Source organism: Pseudonaja textilis, chromosome Z (assembly GCF_049901715.1).
Source record: "Pseudonaja textilis isolate UNSWEBS1 chromosome Z, rPseTex1.2, whole genome shotgun sequence".
NCBI lineage: Eukaryota > Metazoa > Chordata > Lepidosauria > Squamata > Elapidae > Pseudonaja > Pseudonaja textilis.
The window spans coordinates 122,341,284-122,353,295 of record NC_142008.1 but is presented as its reverse complement, the minus strand read 5'-3'; the positions used below and the strand labels follow the sequence as shown (position 1 = coordinate 122,353,295).

The following is a 12,012-nucleotide window of genomic DNA, read 5'->3' as shown; positions in this document are numbered from 1 at the left end:
ACTTTTTTTCTCTTGCAGTATCTATATGGCAACTTCAGGAAATACATTTTGCATCTCGAATATACATTTTCCCTGCTCCAGAAGGGCAAGTCGTTTACTCATCCTGGAGTCATTGTATGCAAAGTCGCTGATGTAGGTAAGTCTGCTTGGCCAAACTGATCCGGAATGCTTAGAGTCATCAACATCCAATTAGATCAGGAGTAGGGAACCATGGCTCTTTTATGAGTTATGGACTTCAACTCCCAGAATTCCTCAACCAGCCATGCTGGCTCGGAATTCTGGGAGTTGAAATCCACAAGTTATAAAGAGGCCATAGTTTCCCCAGGAATTCCAGGAGTTGAAGTCCACAAGTCATAAAGAGGGCTTTCGTTCCTCACCTTTGAGTTTGGTGGTCTTTTTGGGCAAGAATTGGAGGGACCCTGTAGCTTTAGAAGAAAAACTTCTGATTTTCCCAGTTCTAATGTTTCTTCCTTGATCTTCCTGGTTTTAACATGTCATGGATCCTCTAAGTTTGGGAGACAGAAACAGATAGTGGAAATGAGAAAACTATCCTTTTAGAACTCCTTCCCTGACATCAAGGATATTTCAATATTTGCAGTGTAAACTGATGATGTTATTAACTCCACTTCACCTACAAACAGGAAAAATTGGTGTCATAGCCAAACCTGTGTGAATGAAGCTATACTTAATACTTCAATATCCACTGTTAGAAGAAAAATTCAGGTCCAAGCTGGGAGAAAGGTGATGGAAATAAAATGGAGGCTGACTGGAAAGGAAGTTGGTTTATGGATGAAGCAAAACCACCACCAGCATGTTCTTCTCAGGCAGTTGACAAAATGGAGAGTGGGTGGGTTTTATACCTTCTTGATCCCTAAGGAGTCATGTAGGGATCATGGCTGGCTCTATAGGTAAGAGGGAAAATGCAAAACCTAGGCGTTTATCTGAGCTAATCTTGTCAACCTTTGGCTTGTTGCTTGCTTATCTGGAGTTTTTATCTGACCCAGTCTTTCTGAATGGATTACCAAATTGCATTTCTAAAAGCTGGCCTCCACAGTTTCTGCTTGGGGCAGGGAGACTGGGGCTAGTTTCTGCCTAACCTTAAGACTCTCCCCCTCCCCCAGCATTTCTCCTTTGGGAAAATATTCTATCCTGCCTTTTTAATATCCCCCCAAATATTCCATTCTCTAGGAGAGTACATGGATGCTGACTTTCTATACCACTTGTCTACTGTGGTTCTCCTTCAGCCTCAAAACACTGTATATTTTCGGGTCATCAAACATTATCTGTTTTGGTCTATATTTTACAGCAGGCATCTCCAAACCTAGCAACTTTGTGGACTTCAACTCCCAGAATTCCCTAGCCAGCTATTCTAGCTGGGGAGTTCTGGGAGTTGAAGTCCACAAGTCTTAAAGTTGCCAAATTTGGAGGCCCCTGTCTTATGGGGAACCAAACCATCCTGCCCTGCTCACCAAAGCCAAAAAAAACCAATCAATTAATCAGTCATGTAATCCTGAAATCAAATAAAATCTTCAATCTTTCTATTTTCCTCCTTGTGTCTGATTGCTCCCGCTATCCAGTTCTTCCCGTGTTTGAGGGCTTCTGCAAAGGAGGACAAATTGGCGTGGTGATGATCCGTGGGAATCTGGATCACTTCTGGGTTCCTTTTGTGGGTGGCCTTCAGCTGACAAAGGAATTCGCAGTATCTCAGAACTACACCATTCAAGATGATGGCCGCTATTTCTTCCTGTCAGCGCCATTTTTGGCTACTGGCTTGATGTACGAGGTGTGTTGGAAATGGATGCTCCGCAGAAATTCTAGTTAAAGGAACTTGTCTTGAGCACAAGTAGATTGTGAAGGAAGGCTGCAGCAAAGAAGTTTGTCTCCTTCGGTTCTGTAGAATGATGACAGTTTGCGAGAAAAGAGACTCAGAGTATTAGCCTACCTAGCTCATATTAGATAGCTATTAAAGATAACTATAGGTTGAAGACAGTCCAGTACACATCAAGGTCCTGAATTAGTTGATTTATGGTGCATAAAATCCATTTTAAAAGATATAAAATCCTCCTAAAATAATTATTTTTTGGAGGGAGAGCATGACTGTAGCCAGCTATCAGTGCTAACCAATCCTTCACTGTATATGAAATAAAAGATAAACATACACTATTTCTTAATTTTTTGTGAGGACAGAAAAACACTTATATTGTAATAGATTTTGTGAGTCACATATTAATGTTTATGTTTTCTTATATTTATTTAATGTTTTACCTTTCCCTATAGATTTTTGTAATTTTGTCTGTCTGTCTGTCTGTCTGTCTATCTATCTATCTATCTATCTATCTATCTATCTATCTATCTATCTATCTATCTATCTATCGTAGCTATCTAGCTGTATCGAGCTATCATCTATCTATCTAGTTATCTAATCGAACTACTTCTACCCTACATTTTTTATGCTAATCTATGATCATTATAAATAATCTGAAAAGTCCTATTTCTATCTGAGTTACATTCTATACTTTGGAATGTAGTTCGGTTCCTTCAATTAGAACAGGGTTGTCAAACCAGATTTCTTTGAGGGTCAGATCAGCATTGTAGTTCTCTGCAGGCCACAGAGGGGGGGTGGAGAGGGAGGGGGGAGACAGGATGCCTCCTGCAGCACTTTGCCAGCCAAAATGGGACAGGGGAGTGCATGCATCCCGCCCCCCATCTCATTTTCAGCCTCCCCAGCCTCCTGCAGCAGTCTGCCAGTCAAAAAGAGGTGGCATGGAGGGCCCACAAGGTCTCCACGTGGTCTGTTTTTGGCCAGCAGAGTGCTGTAGGAGGCTGGGGAGCAGAGGTGGTATTCAGCAGTTCTGGCCAGTTTTGGAGAACCGGTAGCAGAAATTTTGAGTATTTTGGAGAACCGGCAAATACCACCTCTGACTGGCCCCACCCACATCTATTCTCCACCTCCCAAGTCCCAGCTGATCGGCTGGGTCTTCTTTGGTTGCCCTGCACAGGAGAACGGAGCTGGAAAGCAGGTTAGTGGGGTGGGGAGGGAATGGGGATTTTGTAGTAATTTTCTCCTGCCACACCCACCAAGCCATGCCCACCAAGCCAAGCCCACTGCTGGGAAGGCTGTGCACACCCCACCCCACCCCACCCTGTGGCTTGTTTTGGCCGGCAGAGACACCATTTGGTGCTCCTTCAATATTTCCAGGCCAGCCCCATGGGCAAGATTTAAGCACCCTGCAGGCTGGATCCCTAAATTAGAAGGAAGAGGATGTGGTTTTATTCTTTGTAGGGCAGGACAAATGGGAAGAAGCTTACACAGAGAGAGATCCAAGCAGCCTCATAAATGGTGGATGATCTGAAGATCTCTGCTTTGGGCAGAAGGTTGGATTAAAAATACGTTGTAGAACATCTCTTCCAACCCTCTGATTCTATGAGACGGAAGCATAAAATAAAGTCACAAAATTTCCTTCTGTGTCTTAAACCCAGAGTTATTTAACTTACTGTAGATGGAGAAAAAGACAAATGGCAAGCATACGAAGTCCTTTCTCCTTAACTATATCTCATTAATTGTCCTGGTCAAGGGGGCAAAGAGATGGTGCACCTTCCAAGGTGAGCATGCTGTGTTGGGATGACGGCATGGAACCATTTCCAACCTTGGTTTTTCCTCAGACTCTCTCTATCCATGGAGTTACTGTTCGGCTAGATTTCAGCCTGCGGGATAACAAGACACTGCTGACGATGGTGGAGTTCTCCAGATCTTGTGTCTTCCCTACTGGAAAATTACTGGGTGAGTCAAGGCCAGTCCACTGCTCAAACAGGATCTACACCATTTCAGACAAATGATTATCCAGTCTCTTCTTAAAAACCTTCATTGATTGAAGCACCCACAACGTCTAAAGGCAAGCTTGTTCCCCTGGTTAATTGTCTTCACTGTTAGGAAGTTTCTCTTTAATTTCAGGTTGCTTCTCTGTTTGAGCATTTTGCAACCATTATTTCTTATCCTGCCCTCTGGCACTTTGGAGAATAATTTGACTCCTCTTCTTTGTGGCAGCCTCTCAAATACCGGATTACTGCTATCATGTCACCTCTAGTTCTTCTTTTCTCTAGACTAGCCAAACCCGAATCCTTCCAAGTTTTAGCCTCCGGACCAGTGGTAGGATTCAAATTTTTTTACTACCAGTTCTGTGGGCATTGCTTAGAGAGCATGGCAGGGAAGGATACTGTAAAATATCCAGTCAGAGGTGATATTTGCTGGTTCTCCGAATTACTCAAAATTTTCACTACCATTTCTCCAGAACTGGTCAGAACCGGCTGAATGGCACCTCTGCTCTAGACCTTTAATCCAGAGGTGATATTCAGCCAGTTCTGACCAGTTCTGGAGAACAGATAGCAGAAATTTTGAGTAGTTCGGAGAACTGACAAATCCCACCTCTGACTGGCCCCGTCCCCATCTGTTCTATGCCTCCCGAATTCCAGCTGATCAGCTGGGTCTCTTTGGTTGCCCTGCACAGCAGAACGGAGCTGGAAAGCAGGTTAGTGGGATGGGGAGAGAATGGGGATTTTGCAGTATCCTTCCTCCAGGAGTGGGGAGGGAATGGGGATTTTGCGGTATCCTTCCCCTTCTACACCCACCAAGCCACGCCCACAGAATCCCACCACTGCTTTAATCATCTTCTTTTCATTTTTTCCCCCAAAGTCTCAACATCTTTTTTGTAATGTGGTGACCAAAACTGGATGCAGTACTCCAGGTGTGGCCAAGGCTTTATAAAGTAGTACAAATACTTCATGTGATTTTGATTTTATGCCTCTGTTTATACAACATAGGATTTTATTGGCTTTTTTGGTGGTGGCTGCCCACTGCTGGTTCACATTTTAGTGATCATCCACTAAAACACAAAGGTCCCTCTCATGGTTACTGTTTTGGAGCCAGGTTACACCTAATCTGTACTTATACCTTTGGTTTTTTTATTGCCCAGGTGTAAAACTTTGCTTTTCTCCACATTACTACTGTCCATAATCTTCTCATCACTCCTTATCACCCATCCCCTCCCACTTGTGATTGTAGGACTGTAACTTTGTCACTTGTATCCTTACGATTTATATTGACTGTTTCCTAATATGATTTGATTGTTGATTGTACCCTATGACTATCATTAAGTGTTGTACGTTACGATTTTTGATTCTTAACGAATGTATCTTTTCTTTATGTATACTGAGAGTATTTACACCAAGACAAATGCCTTGTGTGTCCAATCACACTTGGCCAATAAAGTATTCTATTCTATTCTATTCATAATCTATAGCCTCTGATTGTCTATGGAGATTCTCAATCATCCAGGATACGGTTGCCCCAAAGGTGCTTTTTTCCTAAAGACAACTGGACTTTCTGAGTATTTTTCTTTGAAAACATTTTGCCTCTTGTTCAATATGAGAAGTGAAATATTTTTGAAAGAAATAAAATTAAAGTCTAGTTACTTTTTGGAAAAAAGAGAACTTTTGGGCCATAGATTCTGATTATGTAGGTCTAGTTTTGGAGAAGTTCTGGATTAATTGCCTTCAGTTCCCTGATCGCTGGAATTTTCTTGGCATATTAATTTAATTATTTCATTGTTGTTGTTCTGCAGTATGCTTTCCCAATGGAACCATAGCTGCTACCATACTCAGCTTGGATACCAAACCAGATTTAAATCCTAGGAGAACTCATCTACGGGATAAGAACTGTAGACCAGTAGAAGTTGATGGCACCAAGGCCCTCTTCACCTTCTCTGTGAGCACCTGTGGTACCCTCAGAAAAGTAAGTAAGAGTTGTTTCATGGGAGCCAGAATAATTAGAATATTGAGTGTAGAGTAACTGTACCTCAGAGAACTTGTCCATTATCCAAGAAGTATATATTACTCCATGGAGGATCTTCTGCTTCTCTTTCGTGCTGCATTGTCTTCCTTCTGGCTTTGATTCTGGGGCATTTGCAAGTCTCTTAAGCTGCTTTTGGGTACAGTGAAGAAGTGTTCTATGAAGCTGTTGGAAGAAATATCCGTCTGGTTTAGTTTCAAGCTGGGAGAAAGTCTTTGGAAACAACATGGAGGCTGATTGGAAAGAAACTTTATTAATGAACAGAACTCACCCAAAGACAGTGTGCTGTTATGAGTCAGCTGAACAATTAGCTAGATGAGTGCCAGGATTTTTATACAGGTCCTGAAATGCTGCTGGGTGGGTGGGTTATGTTATGCAATGAAAGAGCTTGTATTTTGAAAGGGTGTTGGTCAATTCTTATTGTGACTAATGACTTTCCTCCTGTGCTGGGTCTCGGGTGAAGAGCTGCTGTACTAATTCTGCCATTCTGCTTTTGTTAGCTGTCAAACTTTGCTGGAAGGAGTTTGAAATATCCTGTCTTGAATGGATTTCTGCCTGCAGTATTTTGCTTTGCTTATGAATGGAGCCATCTGAATAGTTGGCTTCCTCTTTCAATAAGCTCTTCACCTCCTTAAGTTCAGGCATCTGCTTTGGGCTGTTAAGAAAGACTTGGGGGCTGCTTCCTGCCTCTAAGAACATGTTTCTCTATTTCTTCTTTAGGGAAATATAATATTCTGCCTTTTTTAAATATTTCCCAAAATATTTCATTCCTCTGGAGGGAGGGCATCCCACAAAGCCTAAATCTAGTCAAAGAATAAATATTTGTTCTGTAAGGTTTCAAAACGGGAGGATTTCAAGATCTGCAGATTTTCACTGTTGGCTTTTTTGACTGAATCTGCATGTCAACAAGGAATATTTCTGCAGCATCACTTTTTCCATCACCCCTCCAAACCTTTTGAAACAATTTAGAAATAATAATATGGATTTTCAGGATAGCTGAACATTAAATGCTGAAAATGCAGCATGAACTGATAAATTTCATCCATCCTTCCTTATATTTATTCAAGTACTTGACCATTAAAAAAAACTCGGTTGCCCAATGGATGCTGCCAAAACATATTCCAGGTTGGGACATCTTAGTATTTTGGATATGGAGGAAGAAAGAGGCTGGGGTCTCCCCAGAAGAAAATGTAATGCCCTTCATGGAGTCCCACCACTTCAGAGTAACTGTAAATAAATTATTGCTTACTGATCTGCAGGAAAGTTGACCATACCATGATGGCCTGGGGGCAGAAGTGTGACATTGAGTCAGGAGATGTTCCAACATTTAGAGATGAATTCTACAACAAAAAGTTCTATTCAGTGGTGGGATTCAAATAATTTAACAACCGGTTTGCCCAGGGTCAGGTTGGCTGTCGTGGGAGGCATGGCTCATCCCTGTTCTCCAGCTCTGCTTGCATATATGGGACGATCCTCCTGCAATGGCCAACCTGACCTTGGGCGAACCAGTGGTTAAATTACAACCCTCCTCGCTATCAAAGTGGATTCTGGGTGCTGTGCTGCAAAGGAGAAAAGGGCAATTGAGCAGCCGACATAGGAGGAGGAGGAGGAGCAGGGAGAAGAAAGAGGGAAAGCGGCTTTCTCGTTCCCTCCATTGCCCTTTTCTTGCAGCGCCCAGGATCCACTTTGATAGCGGGGTGGGTGGGTAGGTAGGCAATTTAACAACCTGTTCGCTTGAACCAGTGTGAACCAGCAGAATCCCACCACTGGTTCTATGTTAATGGGTCTCTCTGTTGATTTCAAAACCCAACCAAATTGGACGTCCTTATTAATGCCAAAGAAGTAGAATATACAAGTAGTCCTCGACTTACAACAGTTCATTTAGTGACCACTGAAAGTTAAAACAGCACTGAAATAAGTGGCTTATGGTCATTATTAAATTGACTGTTGCAGCATCCATGTGATCAAAATTCAGATCAATTCAAATTCAATCAAAATTCAAAACTTGCTTGGCAAGTAGTTCATATTTATGATGGCCATAGTGTCTTGTGGGTATGTGTTTACATGTGATACCCTTTTGCGATGTCTTGACAAGCAAAGTTAACAGGGAAGCCAGATTCATTTAACAACCGTGTTAGTAACTTAACAACTACAGTGGTTCAATTAACAACCTTGGCAAAAAAGGTCATCAAATGAAGGGAAAACTCAACAACCATCTCACTTAGCAACAGAAATGTTGGGCTCATTGTTGGTTGTAAATTGAGGACTACTTGTATCATAGAGCAATATTGGCCCTTGGTGGTACATTGTGAGAGATGTTTGGCCAACACTTCTGGTGAAATTAAATGTCTAGCATTGTCTTTTTGGCCTGTCCTCTTTCAGTTTGAAGAGAATTACTTGGTCTATGAAAATGAAGTGGTGTTCGAGAGAGAGATGATTCCGAAAGCAAAAGCCATCATAACGAGGGATCCTCAGTATAGGTAAAAAGGGAGAAAAAAAGGGCGGTAGGACTCTCCTGAAAGAAGAAGTTCCAGCTGAATCAATTACTGGATTTCTTTTTTTTTTAATTTACACCATTTATATGGCTATCCGCTCACTTGCAGTGACTTGAGGCAGCTTATAAAAAATAAAAACACAGTATGGAAACAGTAAAAACTAATTCTCCACACACACACACACACACCTGGCAACAACAATTGATCAAACAAGCCATTTGAGGGGCTCCATCTCACTCTTCCCCAGGCCCATTGGCAAAGACAAGTCTTTGTGAAAGAGTGTCAAAATGTTGACCAGTCTAATCTCTGCAGGGATGATTTTCCAGAGGGTGGGAGCCACCCCAGAGAAGGCCCTTCTGATGGGTCCCAATGCCATATGTACTTCTTTGGGACAGGGTCAAAACAGATTCTCAGTCATCCAGGTCGTGGTTCTCCCAAAGGTGCTTTTTCAAGAGGCAACTGGACTTTCTTTGGTTTTCTTTGAAGGCATTTCTGATAGAACATCTTCTGATAGAACTGAAGAAGCTTCTTAATTAAGAAGTGAAACCTCTTTAAGGAAAAACAAAGAAAGTCCAATTGCCTTTTGGAAAAGCACCTTTGAGACTCCTTAGGAGAGGGGACCCACAGCATTTCCTGCCTCTCCCCACTCTGATGGGTTAGCTGGATGTAATGAGAGATGGTCCTTCAGATAAAGTGGTCCAGAACCATGGTGGCCTTTAAAGGTGACAAAGGCATCTTGAATTGCACCTGGAAAGCAAATTGCAATGCAACTCCCGCTGGAGAGGCAACACATGTGCATACCTAGGTCTTCGCAATACCTTGTGGGCCGTTGCATTTTTGAACCAATTGGAGCTTCCAGATACTTTCAAGGGGAGCCCCATGAAGAGTGTGTTGCAACAGTCAATAAATAGAATGTCAGATTGTACAATTTTGTGATAGGAGGTCTCATGGCACTGTTTTCCTCCCCCACCCGCTTGGATGGCTAGATTGACTCTGTGCTGCCGTTACCAGCTCAATGAGACCCTCCGAGTATTGGTGCAACGATTACTGAGAGAGGGGGTGGCTGCCGGACCCCACCCCTTTTACCCCAAAGGTAAGAATGTCTTCTGCTAGAGATCTTTTATTAGAGCAATCCTGATGGTAGCTGATGTGGCTTGATGAACAGCACTGCAGAGACAAGGTTGGAGGGCTACAGTCTCTAAAATGCGGGTAACACAGCTCCAACTTGTTTAGTGCTGTTGGAAGACCTGGATCTGGTTCAGTTCCAAGCTGAAAGAAAGATACTGGAAGCATGGAGACTGATTGGAAAGATAGTTTATTGATTAAGCAGAACCACATGTGATTCTGGGCAGCTGACAAAACAGAGTTGAGAGTGGGTTTTTTTTTTATACCTTCTTTGGGCTTTGCATTTGACCTTCCTGTTCCTGTGCAGGAAACATGTCCTTTAATATTCAATTGGCTGTTGTCAGATTCCTATGGGGTCATGTAGGGGTCATAGCTGGCTCTATAGGCAAAAGGAGAAATGCAAATCCTAGGTGCTTGTCTCAGCTAATCTGGTCAACTTCTGGCTCATTGTTTACCTGAGCTCCCAGGTTTCTGTGACTTTGAACTTCTGGGAGTTGGTGCAATGAAGGGGCTTTGGACTGCTCTGGGCTGCTTCTAATCTTACCATTCTGCCTTTGTTTCAAAATATCTTGTCTTGACTGGATTACTAAATGTGCAATTCTAAAGGTAGTCACCTCAGTTTCTGCTTGGGGGCAGGGAGACCTGGGGCTGCTTCCTGCCTTAAAAAAACATGTTTCTCCATTTCTCATTTAGAGAAATATAATATTCCGTAAAATATTTCATTCTTCTAGGAGTGGGGTGCATCCCACAGTGCGAACAGACAATGTTCCACTGAAGAATAGAATCTAGTAGAATCTATCTTGTAATACAGAATCTAGACTCCTCTCCTGGTGTTTATACATTTTTCTAAGTTACCATGTTTTTAAAATTTAAAATTTTGACTGAGCCTCTTGGGTGATTCCCCAGATATTGTGGTCTGTTAAACACACCACAGGTAACCCTCGACTTATGACCACAGTTGAGCCCAACATCTATGTTGCCAAATGAGAAATTTGTTAACCAAGTTTCATTTTACAACTTTTCTTGCTATGTTTGTTAAGTGAACCACTGCAACTGTTAAATTAGTGACACAGTTGTTAAGTGAATCTGGCTTCCCCACTGACTTTGCTTGTCAGAAGGTCGCAAAAAGAAATCAACTGGCCCAGGGACACGGCAGCCGTCATAAATATGAACCATCTGTCAAGCATCCGAATCTAAATCATGTGACCCTGGGGCTGCCGCCACGGTCGTAAATGTGAACAATGGTCATAAATCAGGGTTTTTTCAGGGCTATTGTAACTTTGAACAATCACTAAATGAACTGTTGTAAGTCGAGGACTACCTGTACAATTAACCAAGCCACAGCTGTCTGAACCAGAATGAACTGCTCAAATCAAAACCTGAGCTTCTCTCCAGATGTTATCAGACTAGTTTTTCTCAACCATGGCAGCTTAAAGATGCATGGACTTCAACTCCCAGAATTCATTGCTGGCTGGGGAATTCTGGGGATTAAAGTCCACACGTATTCAAATGGCCAAGTGTTCTTTTCTAGGCTAGCCAAGAGCACGAAGCCAACTCCTCATCCTGACAAAACCCCTTTTATTTAGTTTAAAGTAAACTCCTCTCCAGCAAAGTCCCAGCCAACAGTCTTTCAACATATCTCACAACTACAGACCTTTATCAGACTTGGAAAACTGCCAGGCCGATATCTTCCAAACACCACTCTGTAGCAGCAATTATTTGGCAATAAGTCAGGAACAGATTTTCACTCTAATGAATTGAACTAATTGTCTCCTGCAAACACCACTCCCCTCTCACTCCTCTTTATTCCCTATGGGAGGGGCTATTCACCAACCTGTGGCTTTACTCCCAAATTGGCCCTTGTTCCTCAGCTGTTCCCTTCTCCTGGCAGCTCTGCACATTGAGAACAGGCTCCAGCTGTTCTTCTGCCCCACTGATCTCTGACTCCAAAGGCAGCTGATAACTGTCAGATGGCCCTGGCCCCATCTCTGCTTCCAATGCAGATCATTCGTCCGAGCCTTCCCCAGACTCCAGGACTGGCCCATGTTCCTCCTCAACCTCCTCACTGTCCAAACCTGCTACCAGATTGAGAAATACTGTATTAGAGTAAGCTAGCCAACAGAGACAAATTGCAAGGAATGCTGGGAAATATAGTGCAACCCTCTGCAAAGCCTGAAGGGAAGGGTCCGGAGAAGTCTTGCTTCCACACCCTCTCCCTTTGCTCCCCTAAATGCTGAACCCCATTTCTAAGTAGTCCAAACCAAACCCTTTTCTACATCAAGGACTGGAGGCAAGGGAGTAACTCTGTTTTTTAAAATCCTTCTTGCTGCAACTTATTTCTGGTTTGCCTCTTGCAGTATACCAGAAGAAAAGAGCTGCAAACAGGCATAATGTCTTACAGTTGGCAGGCGGTGCTTCAACAGGTGAGGCTTTGTTACTTATTATGAAAACATAAAGTCTGAAGGCATGAGTTTTTCTTCTTTGCAGTTGTGCAATATAAGATTATTAGAATTTCCTTGAATATGGAGGGGAACGGGGGCTTCATGG

At 42.7% G+C, this 12,012-nt stretch overlaps 1 protein-coding gene across 1 annotated transcript in view; it reads left to right on the top strand.

The window, feature by feature from the left end:
• Window positions 1-12,012, top strand: part of LOC113449458 (uncharacterized) — a 42,524-nt gene that overhangs the window by 28,395 nt on the left and 2,117 nt on the right. Inside the window, exons 12-18 of the mRNA XM_026720568.2 lie at window positions 19-136; window positions 1,578-1,783; window positions 3,664-3,781; window positions 5,619-5,788; window positions 8,228-8,325; window positions 9,327-9,433; window positions 11,823-11,888. Of these exons, the coding sequence (XP_026576353.2) occupies window positions 19-136; window positions 1,578-1,783; window positions 3,664-3,781; window positions 5,619-5,788; window positions 8,228-8,325; window positions 9,327-9,433; window positions 11,823-11,888 (883 nt within the window). The remainder of the gene's footprint in view (window positions 1-18; window positions 137-1,577; window positions 1,784-3,663; window positions 3,782-5,618; window positions 5,789-8,227; window positions 8,326-9,326; window positions 9,434-11,822; window positions 11,889-12,012) is intronic.